At 43.7% G+C, this 15,627-nt stretch overlaps 1 protein-coding gene across 1 annotated transcript in view; it reads left to right on the top strand.

Annotated features, from left to right (window-relative positions):
- Window positions 1-15,627, top strand: part of thsd7aa (thrombospondin, type I, domain containing 7Aa) — a 151,542-nt gene that overhangs the window by 71,825 nt on the left and 64,090 nt on the right. Inside the window, exons 4-5 of the mRNA XM_066675314.1 lie at window positions 2,987-3,168; window positions 9,291-9,446. Coding sequence (XP_066531411.1) covers window positions 2,987-3,168; window positions 9,291-9,446 — 338 coding nt within the window. The remainder of the gene's footprint in view (window positions 1-2,986; window positions 3,169-9,290; window positions 9,447-15,627) is intronic.

The raw sequence follows: 15,627 nt of genomic DNA, 5'->3' as shown, positions 1-15,627 counted from the left end.
TTTCAATGAATGTCTCATATACTTACTTTTTAATGGTTTGGTAAAAAATCTAATTAGCACTGTTTCTAACGTACTGTACAAAGCAGTCATTCAGCACGCTGTGAGGCTAATGTAACTAACAAATAATGGAAGCCTATATACATTCATTAGCCTTGTGCTAACTGCATGGCTAAATCACCGCACACCTACCTCATTAGGCATAAAATAATCAGTAGAAGTGCTTGTGTGGTTCTCACACTGTATGCTACATTATTATCTGATTTTAATTTAACAAAACTGTCTCGGTTCAGGACGGGGGCTGTTCCTATTTTAGCTTTGCAACTCATTTCTCTGGCTGCGTGTTCTTGTGTTGTCATGGTGCATTTTTATTTAAGGAAATCTGTCACTTAAATAGCATCAATATGTCACATCAATGTGTGTGTGTGTGTGTGTTTCTTTATAGTTTGTGTTTGTTTTCATAGACAGACATCACTTGATCTGTTTGGAAACAGTATATTTTGTACATACTCATCCCACTTTGGGACAGTCAGGAGCGATCAGAACTGAAATGATGGCTGTGCTCTTTAAATAGAACAGCTTTATTTGTCCCTTGCTCATAATGAGAGCGAGGGAATGTAGTGTTTGCTGGAAATGAGATGTGAACCCCGTGACTTTCTCCTACTTTGCAGGAATCTCACAGCTCTGTTTAAGATCTAGAGCAAAGTGAAATGCAAACACAGTCAGGATGGACGCCTGATGATCCTCAGAGCCTTCAGAGATGTCATTTTACTTAATATAATTTAATACAATTATTGATTTAGTAAAACTGAAACTGAGTTTATTACATATGGAGGCATAGTGGTGCTATAGGTAATGTTACTGATCAGGAAAAACACATTGTTGGCTGGAATAGCTGTGCCAAACTGCCCTCAAGTGTGTGAGTGAGAGACTGGGTGAGTGTGTGATGGTGTGTTCCTGCCATGCGCCCGTTGATTGTGGGTAGGCTCTAGACCCACTACGACCCTGAACATAATGAAGTGGTTACAGAAGATGAATGATTGAGTCAAGTATCAGATGGATGGACCTTTCCTGATATTGAAGGAAACTGAAGTGTTAGGGATAACAGTGTAAAGAATAATAAAACAAAAATGGCACTGGTTTCTAAATAGATTACAGTAAAATGACAACTTAATTAGTGTTGACTTTATTGATCCCACATCGGGAAAATTCACTTGTTACAGCAGCACACAATATTGAGCATTGGACAAGAAATAGGAAAAAAACAGTAACACAATAAAACAATAGAGAAAAGACTTAAAAACTTACATATGCACAAACATAAACAAATAAAACAAATAAAAGTTAAGACTTTATCCAAAGAAACATTGGTAAGTTAGGTTTTATCCCCCACAATATTTAGGTAAACACAACTAAATGTGTGCTCATATTGGCCAGGCCTTCAGGAGCTGGACAGATGTCCTTACACATGAGATTAACCAGTCAGTCCACGTTTATTTATATAGTGTTTTTCACAAAAAAAAAAAAAAGCTGTGACAAAGCAGCTTTGCAAATATCTTGGTCCAAATATCTTTGGTCTAAAACCTCCTTTGAACAAGCCAAGGGCAAAAGTAGTGAGGAACCCATTGTTCTCTGGTTGACACTGGAAATGAACTTCGAACACAGGAAGTGACTGTGGAATCAACCTATTCTAATTTGATTTCCAGTGGGTGGGGCCAATTTTGAAAGGAAAAGCCTTTCTCTAGGTCTTCTAGAAGTTACATGGCTGTGAATACAAAGTGTTGTCAGTGGTTGTAAGTGGAGAACAGAAGCAGTTCTGTTTCTGAGTCACTGAGACATTCATGGCCCAAACTGAAGGCCGTGCTCTAATAGTCACAATTAGTCAGGGCACAGTAGTCACTTCAAATGATTCTTCTTTTTCTCTTTTATGTGAAGCCTATTAGTAGTAGTAGTAGTATCCCCCGCTGTGGTCAGACAGATTTATTAGTGCACAGGTCAGCAACATTTACAGTGCCGTATATAACTGATTCACATCTATTCTCCATTGCTTTTGCTTATAAGTGAGAGACCACATGAGTATAACAACTGTTACTACTTTTTTGGACGACTATAAGACCTTTCACATCCACACAGACAGTCAGTGTTTCTCTCACCCACTTACTCCGTGTCACATCTGTAGGGGTCATGAAGGGACTACAGTTCAGATGGCCTTTAAAGCCCCTCTAACCTCTAAAGTCCTCCTCCTCCTCCTTCTCACGCATTACTGCTCACATTCTCTTTGTCATCACAACTTCATTTCAAAAGAATGACATTAACATTAATGACAAACAGAGGCGAGATAAAAACGAAAATCATTTTGTTTTGTGGATTTCTGGGATGTCTTTGTTTTTTTTCACCCTGAATTAATGAACTAGGGTGACTGATGGCAAAGTTTTTGTTTTTTATATGTTGTTCTCCCTTTGCTCTGTAATAATCTACTTAGAGGTTTTCAGCGCTGCAGGCGAGTCTCCCCAGGCACCAACAAATGATTGTGATGAAAAATATGTGCGGCTCATCCGAGCATAAAATATCAAAGTGCGCACAATAAAATTAGCCCCATTAAAAATGAGCCGGGCGGTCTCTCTGCGTAATTCTGCCTCTGTGGAAGGATACGGGTCCCTCGTTTGTTTGTGATTCCTCTGTTTGACTCATGCTGTGCTGATATGATAAATCAGAAGGTTATAGCCCCCGCCGTCAGATCTGATCACGCTCAATAAGACTGTGACCTCAACACAGACTGGTTCAAGCTTGGCCTGGCGTTACTCCATTAGAGAAGGGACTTCTTTCTTAGCTCCACTTTATAGAGCACACCGCTGTGGAGTAGGAGGCAATATAAGCTCAGGTTTCTCTTTTACTCTGTGGAGCGTACTGCAGGGATAAAGATTAAATGTTAAATTAGAATTCTGTCTCTATTCTCTCTATCCATCTCTCTCTATCGCTCTACCTGCAGGTATACCTGGAGGGCTACAGAGTGGAGCGAATGTAGAGTGGACACACTTCTAAGTCAGCAGGACCGTCGGCGTGGTAACCAGACCGGACTCTGTGGAGGAGGGATGCAGAGTAGAGAGGTGTACTGCATTCAAGCCTCCTCCGAGCCTCCATCCAACCTGAGCTCCCTCAAAAGCAAAGAAGGTAACCTAGATTCCTGGCTGCAGACCACAGACAAGCAAAACCTGTTCTCTCTAAATCAGGGCTGTTCTAACGGTGGCCCGCAGGTCAGCGGTGGACCGTGAGGGCATCCCACAAAGGTGTCCTTAACTCTCACACTCACCCAAATGTGGTTTTTAAGGTTGTTTAAGAACAGAAAGGAATCTGTGCTGAAATGTATGAAACAAACCTTTAAATTGAGACTGGAATTCTTCAGCCTGTTGTTTTTGGAAGGTTAGATCTTATGAAAAGCTGCAGTGATACATCCTCAGAGTCAGGAACAGCACAGCATTTAACATTTAAGCTATATATAACTCTGACGGACACAGGTACAATGTGTAATTGTGTTTTCACATAAAGTAGCATCAGCTTAAAAAATTCTGCTTAGAACTGCTTTCTGTTTCCCCTTTAACCCAGTTGGAAAGCATCAGAGTCTGGTGTTTCTGCTGCTGCTGCAGTGGACAGGGGCTGACAGGCAGGTGGACTGACCTGGCTGCTGGAGCTCTGCATTCCCTTCATTTATTTAGCACCGCATTGCACTTCAGGACTGCAACAGCCTGACAGTCTCAACTCGCATCTAAGTCAAGATCGAAAAGCGAAATGGAAACGCTTAAAGGAGTACTTTGGTTTTAACATCAGTTTCTTTCCAGTTCAGCTTTTACAGATTCAAAAATGATTTACTTATTCCACAGTCGTATTCAATGGTTTAGTACCTCTTCATCAATTATATGACCTGGGTGCCATGGAGATTCATTCATTAGATTATGGGATGTAGAATGAGTGGATGTGAAACGAGAGGAAGAAGTGCATATTAATGCAGTCAGTATTTTGGTACTGTAGCAGTTTACTAAGTTAATGCCACCAAAACTGATAAAACACACAAACAGAGACACACACAGTCATTAATTGTGATGTGACACGGCTGGGGAACTGAGGGTAACCCCATGCTGGGCACTAAAGCTGGTGGCATGCCCGCACTCTTCCACAGTCTGACACTGAATGTCCCCTGCCATCTGCTCTGAGTGTTGAACTGGCGACCTCTCACAGAACTTATTCAGATGGACACAGCTGCTCCCGAACAGCCCGCCCCTCCACAGAGACAAGAACACACCCAAATCAAACAAACCTGGAAAAAATGCCTCCATGCTCTGCAGTGTATGAGCTGGTCCTGGCAGGGGCTGCGGGAACACTGGTGGCGCCTTGGCACCGGCACCAGTACATATGTACACGCACAGACACACACACACACACACACACACACACACACATAAATATGTATACCATTATACACTTACACAGATCGACCACTGTCTATTCTCTGAGTTCCACTGATTATACAGGAGCACATTTTAGTTTTATAAGTACAGACTATAGTCCATTTGTTGCTCTGTATATTTCACCCCCCCCCCCACCCCCATAGAGCAGGTATGATTTGGGTCAAATGGATCAGACACTGCAGGTGCTGCTGGAGTTTTTAAACTGTGTCCACTCACTGTCCACTCTGTTAGACACACCTCCCTTGTTGGTCCACCTTGTAGATATAAATAAGACACTGTAGCTGATCTTTTGCTTCACAGTTTGTGTTGGTCGTCCTCTAGTCGTTCCTCAGTAGACACCGGACAGTGTTGGCAGGATTTTTTTCTTTTTTTTTTCTTTGTGGTTTTTGGATTTGATTTTTGTTTTGAATAAAAGTAGTTACTGATGTATTTAATGTTTTTCCAAATGATAAACAAAATTAGCAGATTCTATTAGTGTTTGTCAGTTACCAATGGACTGATGTATAATCACTGGGCGGATGGGTCACGGAAAAGGGAGATGGAAGTAACTGCAGAGATGCCCTGTTTATTACAAGAACAAAGAAATGCACAAACAAGGTATGAACTGAAGCAGAAAGCAAAACCACACAAGGCAAAGAGAACCCAGGACAGTAACAGAATATACAAAAGGTATACAATAAAAGAGAAAATGCTGCAGTGTTCTTCTGTGTGCGTATATAAAGAATATAAAATCATTCAGGTGCTTTTAATCTGCTGGAATTTTAAGTCGATTGGAAGCAGTGCCCTGAATATAGCTGACAATGCTTGGCTTATGTACTAGTGGTGCTTTGCATTATTCACAGATATTGGTATTAATGCAAGGCAATTAGGACAGCCCTGCATAAGAACAAGCACAGTGTGTTTTATGCTAATTTAATCTGGTCATTGCTTTCAGGGATGATGTATAAATCCTACAGAAAGGCTTGCTGGTGGCCAGCCACATTTCCTTCCCTGACGCGTCCCTCTGCAACATTAAGCATGCAGTAAGCTCAGTAATACGGATAGTTGAGGTCCCCATATGTGTCATTACCATAGGAATGTGCAAGCTTTGTTTGAAAGCCGGAATCTGTTTCAATCACTGGGGGATTATGGCTGAGCTAAGTTATGAATGCCAAAACCGGTGCTGCAACACAATTGTGCATTTTACATTAAAAAAATAAATAAATAAATAAAAGGGCAGCTCACTGTGTTTTGCCCTGCCAATGAAAGCAGCATCTCATCCAGCTTCCTATTCTTCTGTTTATTCGTGCCTCCTCTGTACCCTGACTTGATTTCCTCTCTCAGCGGGGGTTTTGGGATTCTCAGACTACGGAGGAAAAGCAGCTGCTGTCTCCGTCTTTATCCATTAGCACGCCGCGGTCGCGGGGAGCCAGAGTGCGAGGAAGACACAGCAGCGTTTGAGCAACAGCACCGCTGCTGATCATTAGTTCCACCCTGCCTGCGTTTCCGTCCTGACTGTAATCGGCGTGGCACCATGTCGTGGGCCTACACTATTGTGTGTGTGATGGCTTTGTTGCACTTCTTCTTTGTGGGTTGTGTGGAGTTATTGATGGTGATGATGATGATGATCCAGCGAAGGGGCTGGTGCCTGGCAGCTAGTGAACGTTGGCGAGGGGGCTGATGGGATACCGGTGCTGTAATTAGGCTGGGGAACCCAAGGGTGGGCCAAGTGTGAACCATCTGGCCCAAGCATGAGCAACGTGCCACCTGAACAAGGTCAAGCTGCAAGGAGATAGTCATTAATCAGGCTGGGTTAATGAAAAGGTGAGGAGGGAAGTTTTACACTGAGACAGGGCCAGAGATGAGTGTGTGTCCATCGGAATGTCTTTGTCACATGATTGTGAAGGATTGATATGGAAGACATCTTTCTACCAAAATGAATCCGAGCCAGAAATACTCTTAAAAGATTCTGATGAAATTTCCTGACTACAACATCAGTAAAAATCTTGAATGAATTTGTAATGTATTATAAACACAGCTTTAAATACAGTGTCTATCAGTGTTTATTCTAACTACGCATTATTCAGTGTTTTGTAAGTAGTGTTCCTGATGTGACACTTTGAGTGCCAAAAAACTCCACTCCATAAACCCACATGGTCTCCTCCTCTAAACCCCCCCCCCCACCCCCCCCACCCCCCCTCACACACCCTCCAGACTCCATACTGAGCAGTAAGATACTGTGGAGCGAGATCAGTAGAGAGTGAAGGGCAATTAGTAGCAAGCCATCACCTCTTTGCATTCCTTTCAACATTTCTAAAATTTTTCTTCACATTGTATGTAGCCTTGCATTGTCATCAAGACTACCTTAATGCACCTTTCTGCTAGCATCTCTTCTGGATTTACAGTGACAAGTTAGCACCAAGCTTTCTTGTTGACACAGATCTAATGGCAATTAGCACCAAGCTAATGGCATTGTAAGTTTTCAACACTGACATTTAAAGCTTCAGGCTTTATTTCGATTGTGAAATTATAGCTTAAATTCTCAGTGGAATTAATCTAAACAGATTTTATTCCAAGTCATTTTGGAGCATTTCTATTGGTCAATTCATCATGAGATTTTTTTACAAAGTGCCATAAACTAAAGTCACAAAAATGGAGTTTTTAAAACATTTCCTTGAAGATATTTTCCACTCCAGGTAATGAGCATTCTAATAAGCAAATTTATAAGTCATAATAATAATAATTATAATTTTACGGGTTTGTTCTGCTGTAACAGCATCTGACGACCACTGCTTACAATTTATAAACATTTGCTACCAGTCGCAATGCAGTTGTAATAAATATCAATATCTACGTTTATAATGCCATTTGAATGTATTCTAATGGGATGGGAATGTGTTTACAAACTTTGCATTAATAGAAAGTGCTGCCAGTGCTCCTTGGCATGATGCCATTGAAGAAATACTTTCGGTTCCCTAATGAACCATTCAGTAGATGGCAATTTAAAGATGTTTCACACACACTGTGAATGTTCAATACCAATTAAAGGTACATTCAAGACAATATCCATTAGCCTTAATTTTTACGAGTGTAAATTAGTTGGTCTTAGCACACGCCGTCCGTGTCTTTGCCCCTTTATTATCAGCAGAGTTAGGTTTATTCAATTAGACTTGATGGTTCATTCAGAATCACATTTTAAATTCATTTAGACACACTTGGAATATCCGTCTCTTTAAATAGCTGTATGAACATGTTTATAGCAGCCAAGATATTTATTTCACAGTTGGTTAGAAATTGATAATCGACCAGTAAACCCATTTCACACATCCTTACCCACTCACAATACTCCAAAATCTACACATTCTCTCTCTCTCTCTGTCTCCCCCTCTCTGACACACACACATGTATGCACATTTTAAGGATCGCCTCCATCAAAGCTTGCACCTTTTAGCTACACAGAGCAATTTGCATGTGAATGAAGTGAGGATCTGTCACGGGGCACTGGTGGCAGATCCATCAGTGCTGTGACCTTGCAGAAAGTCACCTACCACTCTGTACACTCCACACACACACATACACACTGAGACACGCAGGGGGACAGGCATGAAAGATAAACACACACCCATGCACCCAGCGGATGTTTAGAAATTAGGGGTACATCTGGGTATTAAAATTAAAAAAAATGTTTGAAGCCTGGCTGACTTCATGCTTTTCTGTGTGTTTAATTCCACTGGGCTGTGAGGAGCAAAACCCCATGAACTGCACACCTGCCTTCTCTCTGTGTTTCCTCGTTGTATTTTCTTCACTTCTTATACGTCTTCTTTAACAGAGGGCCATCCTCAAGGAATTGTATGTCTTTAGAGAGGGGGGTTAATTGTGTTTTATGAATTTCAGATGTTCATGTTTGTATTAAAACTCTTCAGCTAGTGCAGTAGTTTTTTTTACTGTAAAGTTTAATCCAAAACCAAAGGTTCCCATTTTTAAAAATGTACAGAGACCAGTATTTATTTCTCTTTGAGTGCTAGTAGATTCTCCCACACAAGCTCCACTATTGGTTAGACTCTCTAGAATTGGACTGAAGGCCTAACACATTAGAGTAAGCACTAATAAAATATGCAATTGACAGCAGATATTCGCTTGGCCTGTCAGTGTAAACAGTTGCATACGAGGTTCATATGTTGGTTCCTACCTAGACGGACTCAAAAAATTAATGTGAACTGGTGACAGTGACAGTGGCGCAGCAGGTAGTGTTGCAGTCACACAGCTCCAGGGACCTGGAGGTTGTGGGTTCAAGTCCCGCTCCGGGTGACTGTCTGTGAGGAGTTGGTGTGTTCTCCCTGTGTCCGCGTGGGTTTCCTCCATGTGCCCAGGTTTCCTCCCACAGTCCAAACACTCAGGTTGGTAGGTGGATTGGTGACTCAAAAGTGTCCGTAGGTGTGAGTGTGTGAGTGAATGTGTGTGTGAATGCATGTTGCCCTGTGAAGGACTGGCACCCCCTCCAGGGTGTATTCCTGCCTTGTGCCCAATGATTCCAGGAAGGCTCTGGACCCACCGCGACCCTGTACTGAATAAGCGGTTACAGATAATGAATGAGTGGTGGTAGCGTAGTGCTAACATGCTAGTATACATCATAGAATTGTTTCCCTTAATTTTTTCTCTATAGTTATATTAATTTTTCTGAACTGATGCTTACTCTAACAGTCATCTGCCCTTTACAGGGGTGTATTTATCAGTCTTACAAATGTACAGCTGTATGTCTCCAAGTCCATTAGAAAGTAGTGTTCACAAACTACACTCTCACTACCATAGCTTCTTGTTAAAATTTTACATGTGGATTGTTTTTCTCCACAGCTTCACGACCAGTGACCAGTGACCTGTGTTTAGGAGTTCCTCCCAACACCACTCAGCTCTGCCACATCCCGTGTCCCGTAGAGTGTGAGGTGTCTTCGTGGAGCGCCTGGGGACCCTGCACCTTTGAGAACTGTCAGGACCAGAGCTCCAAGAAAGGTGAACAGATGCCACCGTAATTTCATTAATTACTGACCATTTCACGCTGAGCAGTTCCACCTTAGCCCCATACCACTGCATGCTGATAGATAGATGATAGATAGATAGATAGATAGATAGATACTTTATTGATCCCCAGGGGAAATTAAAGGAAGTTGATGGTTGAGTTAATAAACATTAGGCTATATCAGTGAGATCTTTGCAGAAACCTGTTATTATAAACGAGGACGCACTGATGTGAGAATTGAGGGCTGATGGCAATCTGATCATTTACCTGTACTTATCTGCCTATACTGATATGTAAATAACATAACACAAGTGGAGAATACATGTATCTATAAATGTCGAGAAATCACCTTCCATTGTAAATGCAGTAAAATAAAGGAATCGGATTTATTGATGTTTTAGTGCAGTAGTCCAGCACAGCCGAAATAATCCAGTCCTCCAGACTGCAAAAATATATTCATAAATATTACAGCATGCTTTCATGTAAATCAAACCTTTGGTTGTTTAAGCAACACCAGTTTCAGTCTAGTGAGGCGTGATGGTGCAGCAGGTAGTGTCAATGTCACACAGTTCCGGGCTCCTAGGGTTGTGGGTTTGAGTCCCGCTCCGGGTGACTGTCTGTGAGGTGTGTGGTGTGTTCTCCCTGTGTCCGTTTGGGTTTCCTCCGGGTGACTGTCTGTGAGGAGTGCGGTGTGTTCTCCCTGTGTCTGCGTGGGTTTCCTCCGGGTGACTGTCTGTGAGGAGCGTGGTGTGTTCTCTCTGTGTCTGTGTGGGTTTCCTCCGGGTGACTGTCTGTGAGGAGTGTGGTGTGTTCTCCCTGTGTCTGCGTGGGTTTCCTCTGGGTGACTGTTTGTGAGGAGTGTGATGTGTTCTCTCTGTGTCTGCGTGGGTTTCCTCCAGGTGACTGTCTGTGAGGAGTGTGGTGTGTTCTCCCTGTGTCTGCGTGGGTTTCCTCTGGGTGACTGTCTGTGAGGAGTGTGGTGTGTTCTCCCTGTGTCTGCGTGGGTTTCCTCCGGGTGACTGTCTGTGAGGAGTGTAATGTGTTCTCTCTGTGTCTGCGTGGGTTTCCTCCAGGTGACTGTCTGTGAGGAGTGTGGTGTGTTCTCCCTGTGTCCGCTTGGGTTTCCGCCGGGTGACTGTCTGTGAGGAGTGTGGTGTGTTCTCCCTGTGTCTGCGTGGGTTTCCTCTGGGTGACTGTCTGTGAGGAGTGTGGTGTGTTTTCCCTGTGTCCGCGTGGGTTTCCTCCGGGTGACTGTCTGTGAGGAGTGTGGTGTGTTCTCCCTGTGTCTGTGTGGGTTTTCTCTGGGTGACTGTCTGTGAGGAGTTCTCCCTGTGTCTGTGTTTCCTCCAGGTGCTCCGGTTTCCTTCTATGGTCCAAAAACACATGTTGGTAGGTGGATTGGCGAAGTGTGAGTGAATGTGTTTGTGTGTGTATGTGTGTGTGTGTCGCTCTGTGAAGGAGTTGCGCCCCCTCCAGGGTGTGTTCACACCTTGTGCCCTGTGATTAGGCTCCGGACCCACCGTGACCCTGAACTGAATAAGCGCTTACAGACAATGGATGAATGAATGAGTTTCGGTCTGATGCTGATTTAAGTCATAGTTTTGAGGCCTACACATTTGGTTTGATTTTGTAAAATGAACAGAAGGAGCTCTCAGAGCAAAAACAGCTTTTCCTCACTGTCATAAGAAAAACATTAATCTCGTAAGTAGAAGGAAAAAGTCCTGCTCCATTCATTATTATGTTTTGACACAATGTGATGGCCAGTTTGTGTTCAAATGAAATAGTAAACTAAATAATGAGAGAAAGGTTTTTCAGGATACCACTCTGAGGCTAGTTCCACAGTTACCTACTAATTATATGTTTGAGTTAGAAAGGATGGTCTCGACCTGTTTGAGGCATTCACAAACTAATTTCACCTGTCTGATTCCCTGAAATTCACTTTAAACATTAACCATGTTGTGTGTGATGAGCTTGTTCACCTCTGAGCTCTGACTGCCTCACCTTTTGTTTCTCCATCAGCACCAACACTGAGAGCTTATCAGCAGCTGCTGGGAGATAGAATGCATTTTCACTAAAGCTTACCGGCGAGAGGGGGAGGGAGAGGAGACTGTGGACGAAAAAATGAAAGAACTGATGACAGGGAGCGTGCAAGATAAAGTAGTTGGGGGTCAAAGGGCTCGGGAAAAAAAAAAATCAGAAACTGGGCTTTTCCTCTTTTGTGTCCTTTATGGAGAAAGAGCCGCTGTCTGAGGTGAGAAAAAAATACAGCAGCGCTTTGACGTTTGCTCCTCATGACTTCTGCTGACATTTGGTTCTATTCCAGCAGAGAGACTGCCTCGCTGCCTGCCTCCCTCGTTAATTACTGCTGGGACAGCGACCTGTGTGCCATACTTAATGCATATTGACTCTGCCCTAATGAAGCGACTCAAATGGATAGAACGGGAAGAAATTCTCCCTCATGTATCTTAATGATGGATTCTCTCTGTATCCATATCGCTCGTTGTCTTTCTTCCACGCCCACGCTGCTTTACTGTACAGCGCACACACGTCTGTCAGCATGCTCCGGTGCTCCCGTCCGGATATGCATTCATTACCCAGGAAGCCGTGGGCTAAGAGTCACGCAGGGTACTTTGTCTTTTTTTTTTTACGTCTCATATAAGTATCAACGCTCTGTGATCTTACGGCTAAAATACATCAGCGTTGGGATCAGTTCCCTGAAGTGTGCATTTCTGCTCCGCTCGACTTGAGCAGTAGATATTACAGACGAGAAGTTAGCTCTGTTCCCTTTGACTTGAAGTCCAGTATTCGGCAACAGTGGCAAATTTGGACAAAGGCAGAAACGTTGGCAAAAATACTTGCGAAATTGTCAACAAGTGTGTGTGTGGTGCCCTGTGATGGACTGGTGCCTCATCCAGGGTGTGTTCCTGCCTTGCTCCCAGTGATTAGGCTCCTGACTCACTGTGGCCCTGAACAGGACGAAGCAGATACAGAAGACAAATGGTTGAACCAAACACAATTAATTTAGGTCAAAATAAATGCATTTAGAGTAGAACATCTTGGTTCTAGAGTAGGATCTTGGTTTTTTTAGTGTGTGTGTGTGTGTATGTGTGTGTGTGTGTGTGTATGTGTGTGTGTGTGTGTGAAAGGTGATGATTAGGATATTATTAAAATAATGTCACCAATTGTCATATTTTCCAATACACCACTTTAATTTGCAGTAAAAGCTAGAAGAGCAGGTTAATTAAATTTATTAAATATGTATTATTTAGGGTGACACATTGGCGCAGCAGGTAGTGTCACAGTCACACAGCTCCAGGGAACTGGGGGTTTTGGGTTTGATTCCCGCTCTGGGTGACTGTCTGTGAGGAGTGTGGTGTGTTCTCTCTGTATCTGTGTGGGTTTCCTCCAGGTGACTGTCTGTGAGGAGTGTGGTGTGTTCTCCTTGTGTCTGTGTGGGTTTCCTCCGGGTGACTGTCTGTGAGGAGTGTGGTGTGTTCTCCCTGTGTCTGTGTGGGTTTCCTCCGGGTGACTGTCTGTGAGGAGTGTGGTGTGTTCTCCCTGTGTCTGTGTGGGTTTCCTCCGGGTGACTGTCTGTGAGGAGTGTGGTGTGTTCTCCCTGTGTCTGCGTGGGTTTCCTCCGGGTGACTGTCTGTGAGGAGTGTGGTGTGTTCTACTTGTGTCTGTGTGGGTTTCCTCCGGGTGACTGTCTGTGAGGAGTGTGGTGTGTTCTCCCTGTGTCTGTGTGGGTTTCCTCCGGGTGACTGTCTGTGAGGAGTGTGGTGTGTTCTCTCTGTATCTGTGTGGGTTTCCTCCAGGTGACTGTCTGTGAGGAGTGTGGTGTGTTCTCCTTGTGTCTGTGTGGGTTTCCTCCGGGTGACTGTCTGTGAGGAGTGTGGTGTGTTCTCCCTGTGTCTGTGTGGGTTTCCTCCGGGTGACTGTCTGTGTGGAGTGTGGTGTGTTCTCCCTGTGTCTGTGTGGGTTTCCTCCGGGTGAATGTCTGTGAGGAGTGTGGTGTGTTCTCTCTGTGTCTGCGTGGGTTTCCTCTGGGTGACTGTCTGTGAGGAGTGTGGTGTGTTCTCCCTGTGTCTGCGTGGGTTTCCTCCGGGTGCTCCGGTTTCCTCCCACAGTCCAAAAACACATGATTGGTGACTCAAAAGTGTCTGTAGGTGTGAGTGTGTTGCCCTACAAAGGACTGGCGCCCCCTCCAGGGTGTGTTCCCACCTTGTGCCCAGTGATTCCGGGAAGGCTCCGGACCCACTGTAACCCTGAATTGGATAAGTGGTTTCAGACAATGAATGATGAATAAATGAATGTATTATTTATTTTTAAAAAATTATTATTAATTAGCATTTATTCTAACCCTAACTGCAATGACGTAATGCACAAAGCGGTCACTACTCATTCATTTCCACTGAGAGCCATTGATTTCCAGTGACAGGGGTCAGAGCGAACCTTGGTGATGCGAAGTGAGCAGAGTCTGCGACGAGACAAATATAATAGGAGTTTAAATTAAATTAGAAGCAAGGCAATGTGGCAATAACCAAGCATGTTGGTCCCGGCTGTACTCAGCCACTGTAAACTGTGCCTCTTATTAATTTCCCTTTTTTGTTCCTACTGCACATGGACGAGAAGCTTGATGTCATCGCTGCCAGTGTAAGCATACAGTAGGGCAGGATTTTAGGAGCATAGGTCTATTATTATTCTAGTCTTAGACTTACTAAGCAATCTTGAAAGTTGCCTTTGTCACAATAAACCCATATTTCTATAATGGAAGCTTTAGCACATCTCTAGCTGCTAAGGTTTTGGAGGCTCTTGGTCCTCTCTCTACCTAAAGGGTCCAGACAGCTGTTGTATTAGTGTGATGGCTGATAAAGAGACAAAGAACTGTGTCTCACCTTTTATACATAAAAACACAGTCTTCCACCCATCCTTTCCACCATTCTTCCAACCCCCCCCCAGCCTTTCCGCAGTACGCTGAGCTCTGTGTGGACCGTGTGGTTAAATGAAAAAGGACAGTGGGGAGACAAGGACGGAAATAATCAAAGATGAGGGGACACCTCGGCTATCCTGGCCCTGCGGGTCACGCTGACCCCCTCTGGCTCTTCTTATCGGCTCCAAACAGGAGTGGGGATTAGAGCAGTGGCCTGCAGAGTTAAAGGGGTTGGGGGGAAACTGTAGGTGACCTTGGGCCATCTCTCAGTCCAGTCTCTGTAGCCACTATTCAGTGTCTCGTCTGTATTACAGACCGCTAAACACATTATTCCCCTCAGAGGAGATCTGGAGTAATGAGTGAGGAATAAAAATAATAATGTTCAGCAGTTCCAGTCATTTCCATCATCTCCTCTGCCTAATGGGCTGCCATGTTAAACGCTCTATGATGATTATCACTCTGAGCATGAAGCCTCAGCTGACAGGACTAAATGTTCTCTCTTAATGCCTTCAGTTAAAGTGGGGGGAAAAAAACTCAACTTAGCTCAGATGTTTTTCGATGTAAAGCACCTCGTGGAACTTTCTTGTAAAACGCACTCACGGGGGCAGCCATGGCCTGGTGGTTTGGGAACTGGGCTTTGCTACTAAAAGGTTGCCAGTTTGATCCCCAGAACTGACAGGTCATGACTGAAGTTCACTTGAGCAAGGCACCGAAGCCCCTACCGTTCCCCAGGCACCATGGCTAGGGCCACCCACTGCTCTGGGTATGTGTGCTCACTGCCCCCTAGTGTTCACTAGTGTGTGTGTGTGTTTCACTGCACGGATTGGGTTAAATGCAGAGAACAAATTCCTCTGTGTGTGAGCACCGTGGCCAGTAAAGTGATTCTAAAATTCTAAATTCACTCACTCATTCACACATAAAGGGTTGCTACTCATTGCTTTACATTCAGTACTTAAGTACATTTAAAGGTAAATACTTCTGTACTTTTACAGAAAGTGGGGATTTACAATGAGGAATTTTATTGGAGTAATATTTTACCGAGTGTCTGTACTTTTACTCAAGTACCTGGTTTGTGTACTTTGTCCACCACTGCTCTTTCACTGCTTTCTTGCGTCTCCAGCGAGAGGTAGCCCTATGAACCCTATGTATATAGCTATTAAAGATAAAAATACACAATAAATAATTATTTAAGCTTTTTAATTTATATTTGTTGATCTAATGCATTATTATTTGATGTGAAACCT

The sequence above is a fragment of the Hoplias malabaricus genome, chromosome 6 (assembly GCF_029633855.1).
Source record: "Hoplias malabaricus isolate fHopMal1 chromosome 6, fHopMal1.hap1, whole genome shotgun sequence".
NCBI lineage: Eukaryota > Metazoa > Chordata > Actinopteri > Characiformes > Erythrinidae > Hoplias > Hoplias malabaricus.
Note: the sequence above shows the minus strand (reverse complement) of the source record. Positions and strands in the feature narration are given on the sequence as shown.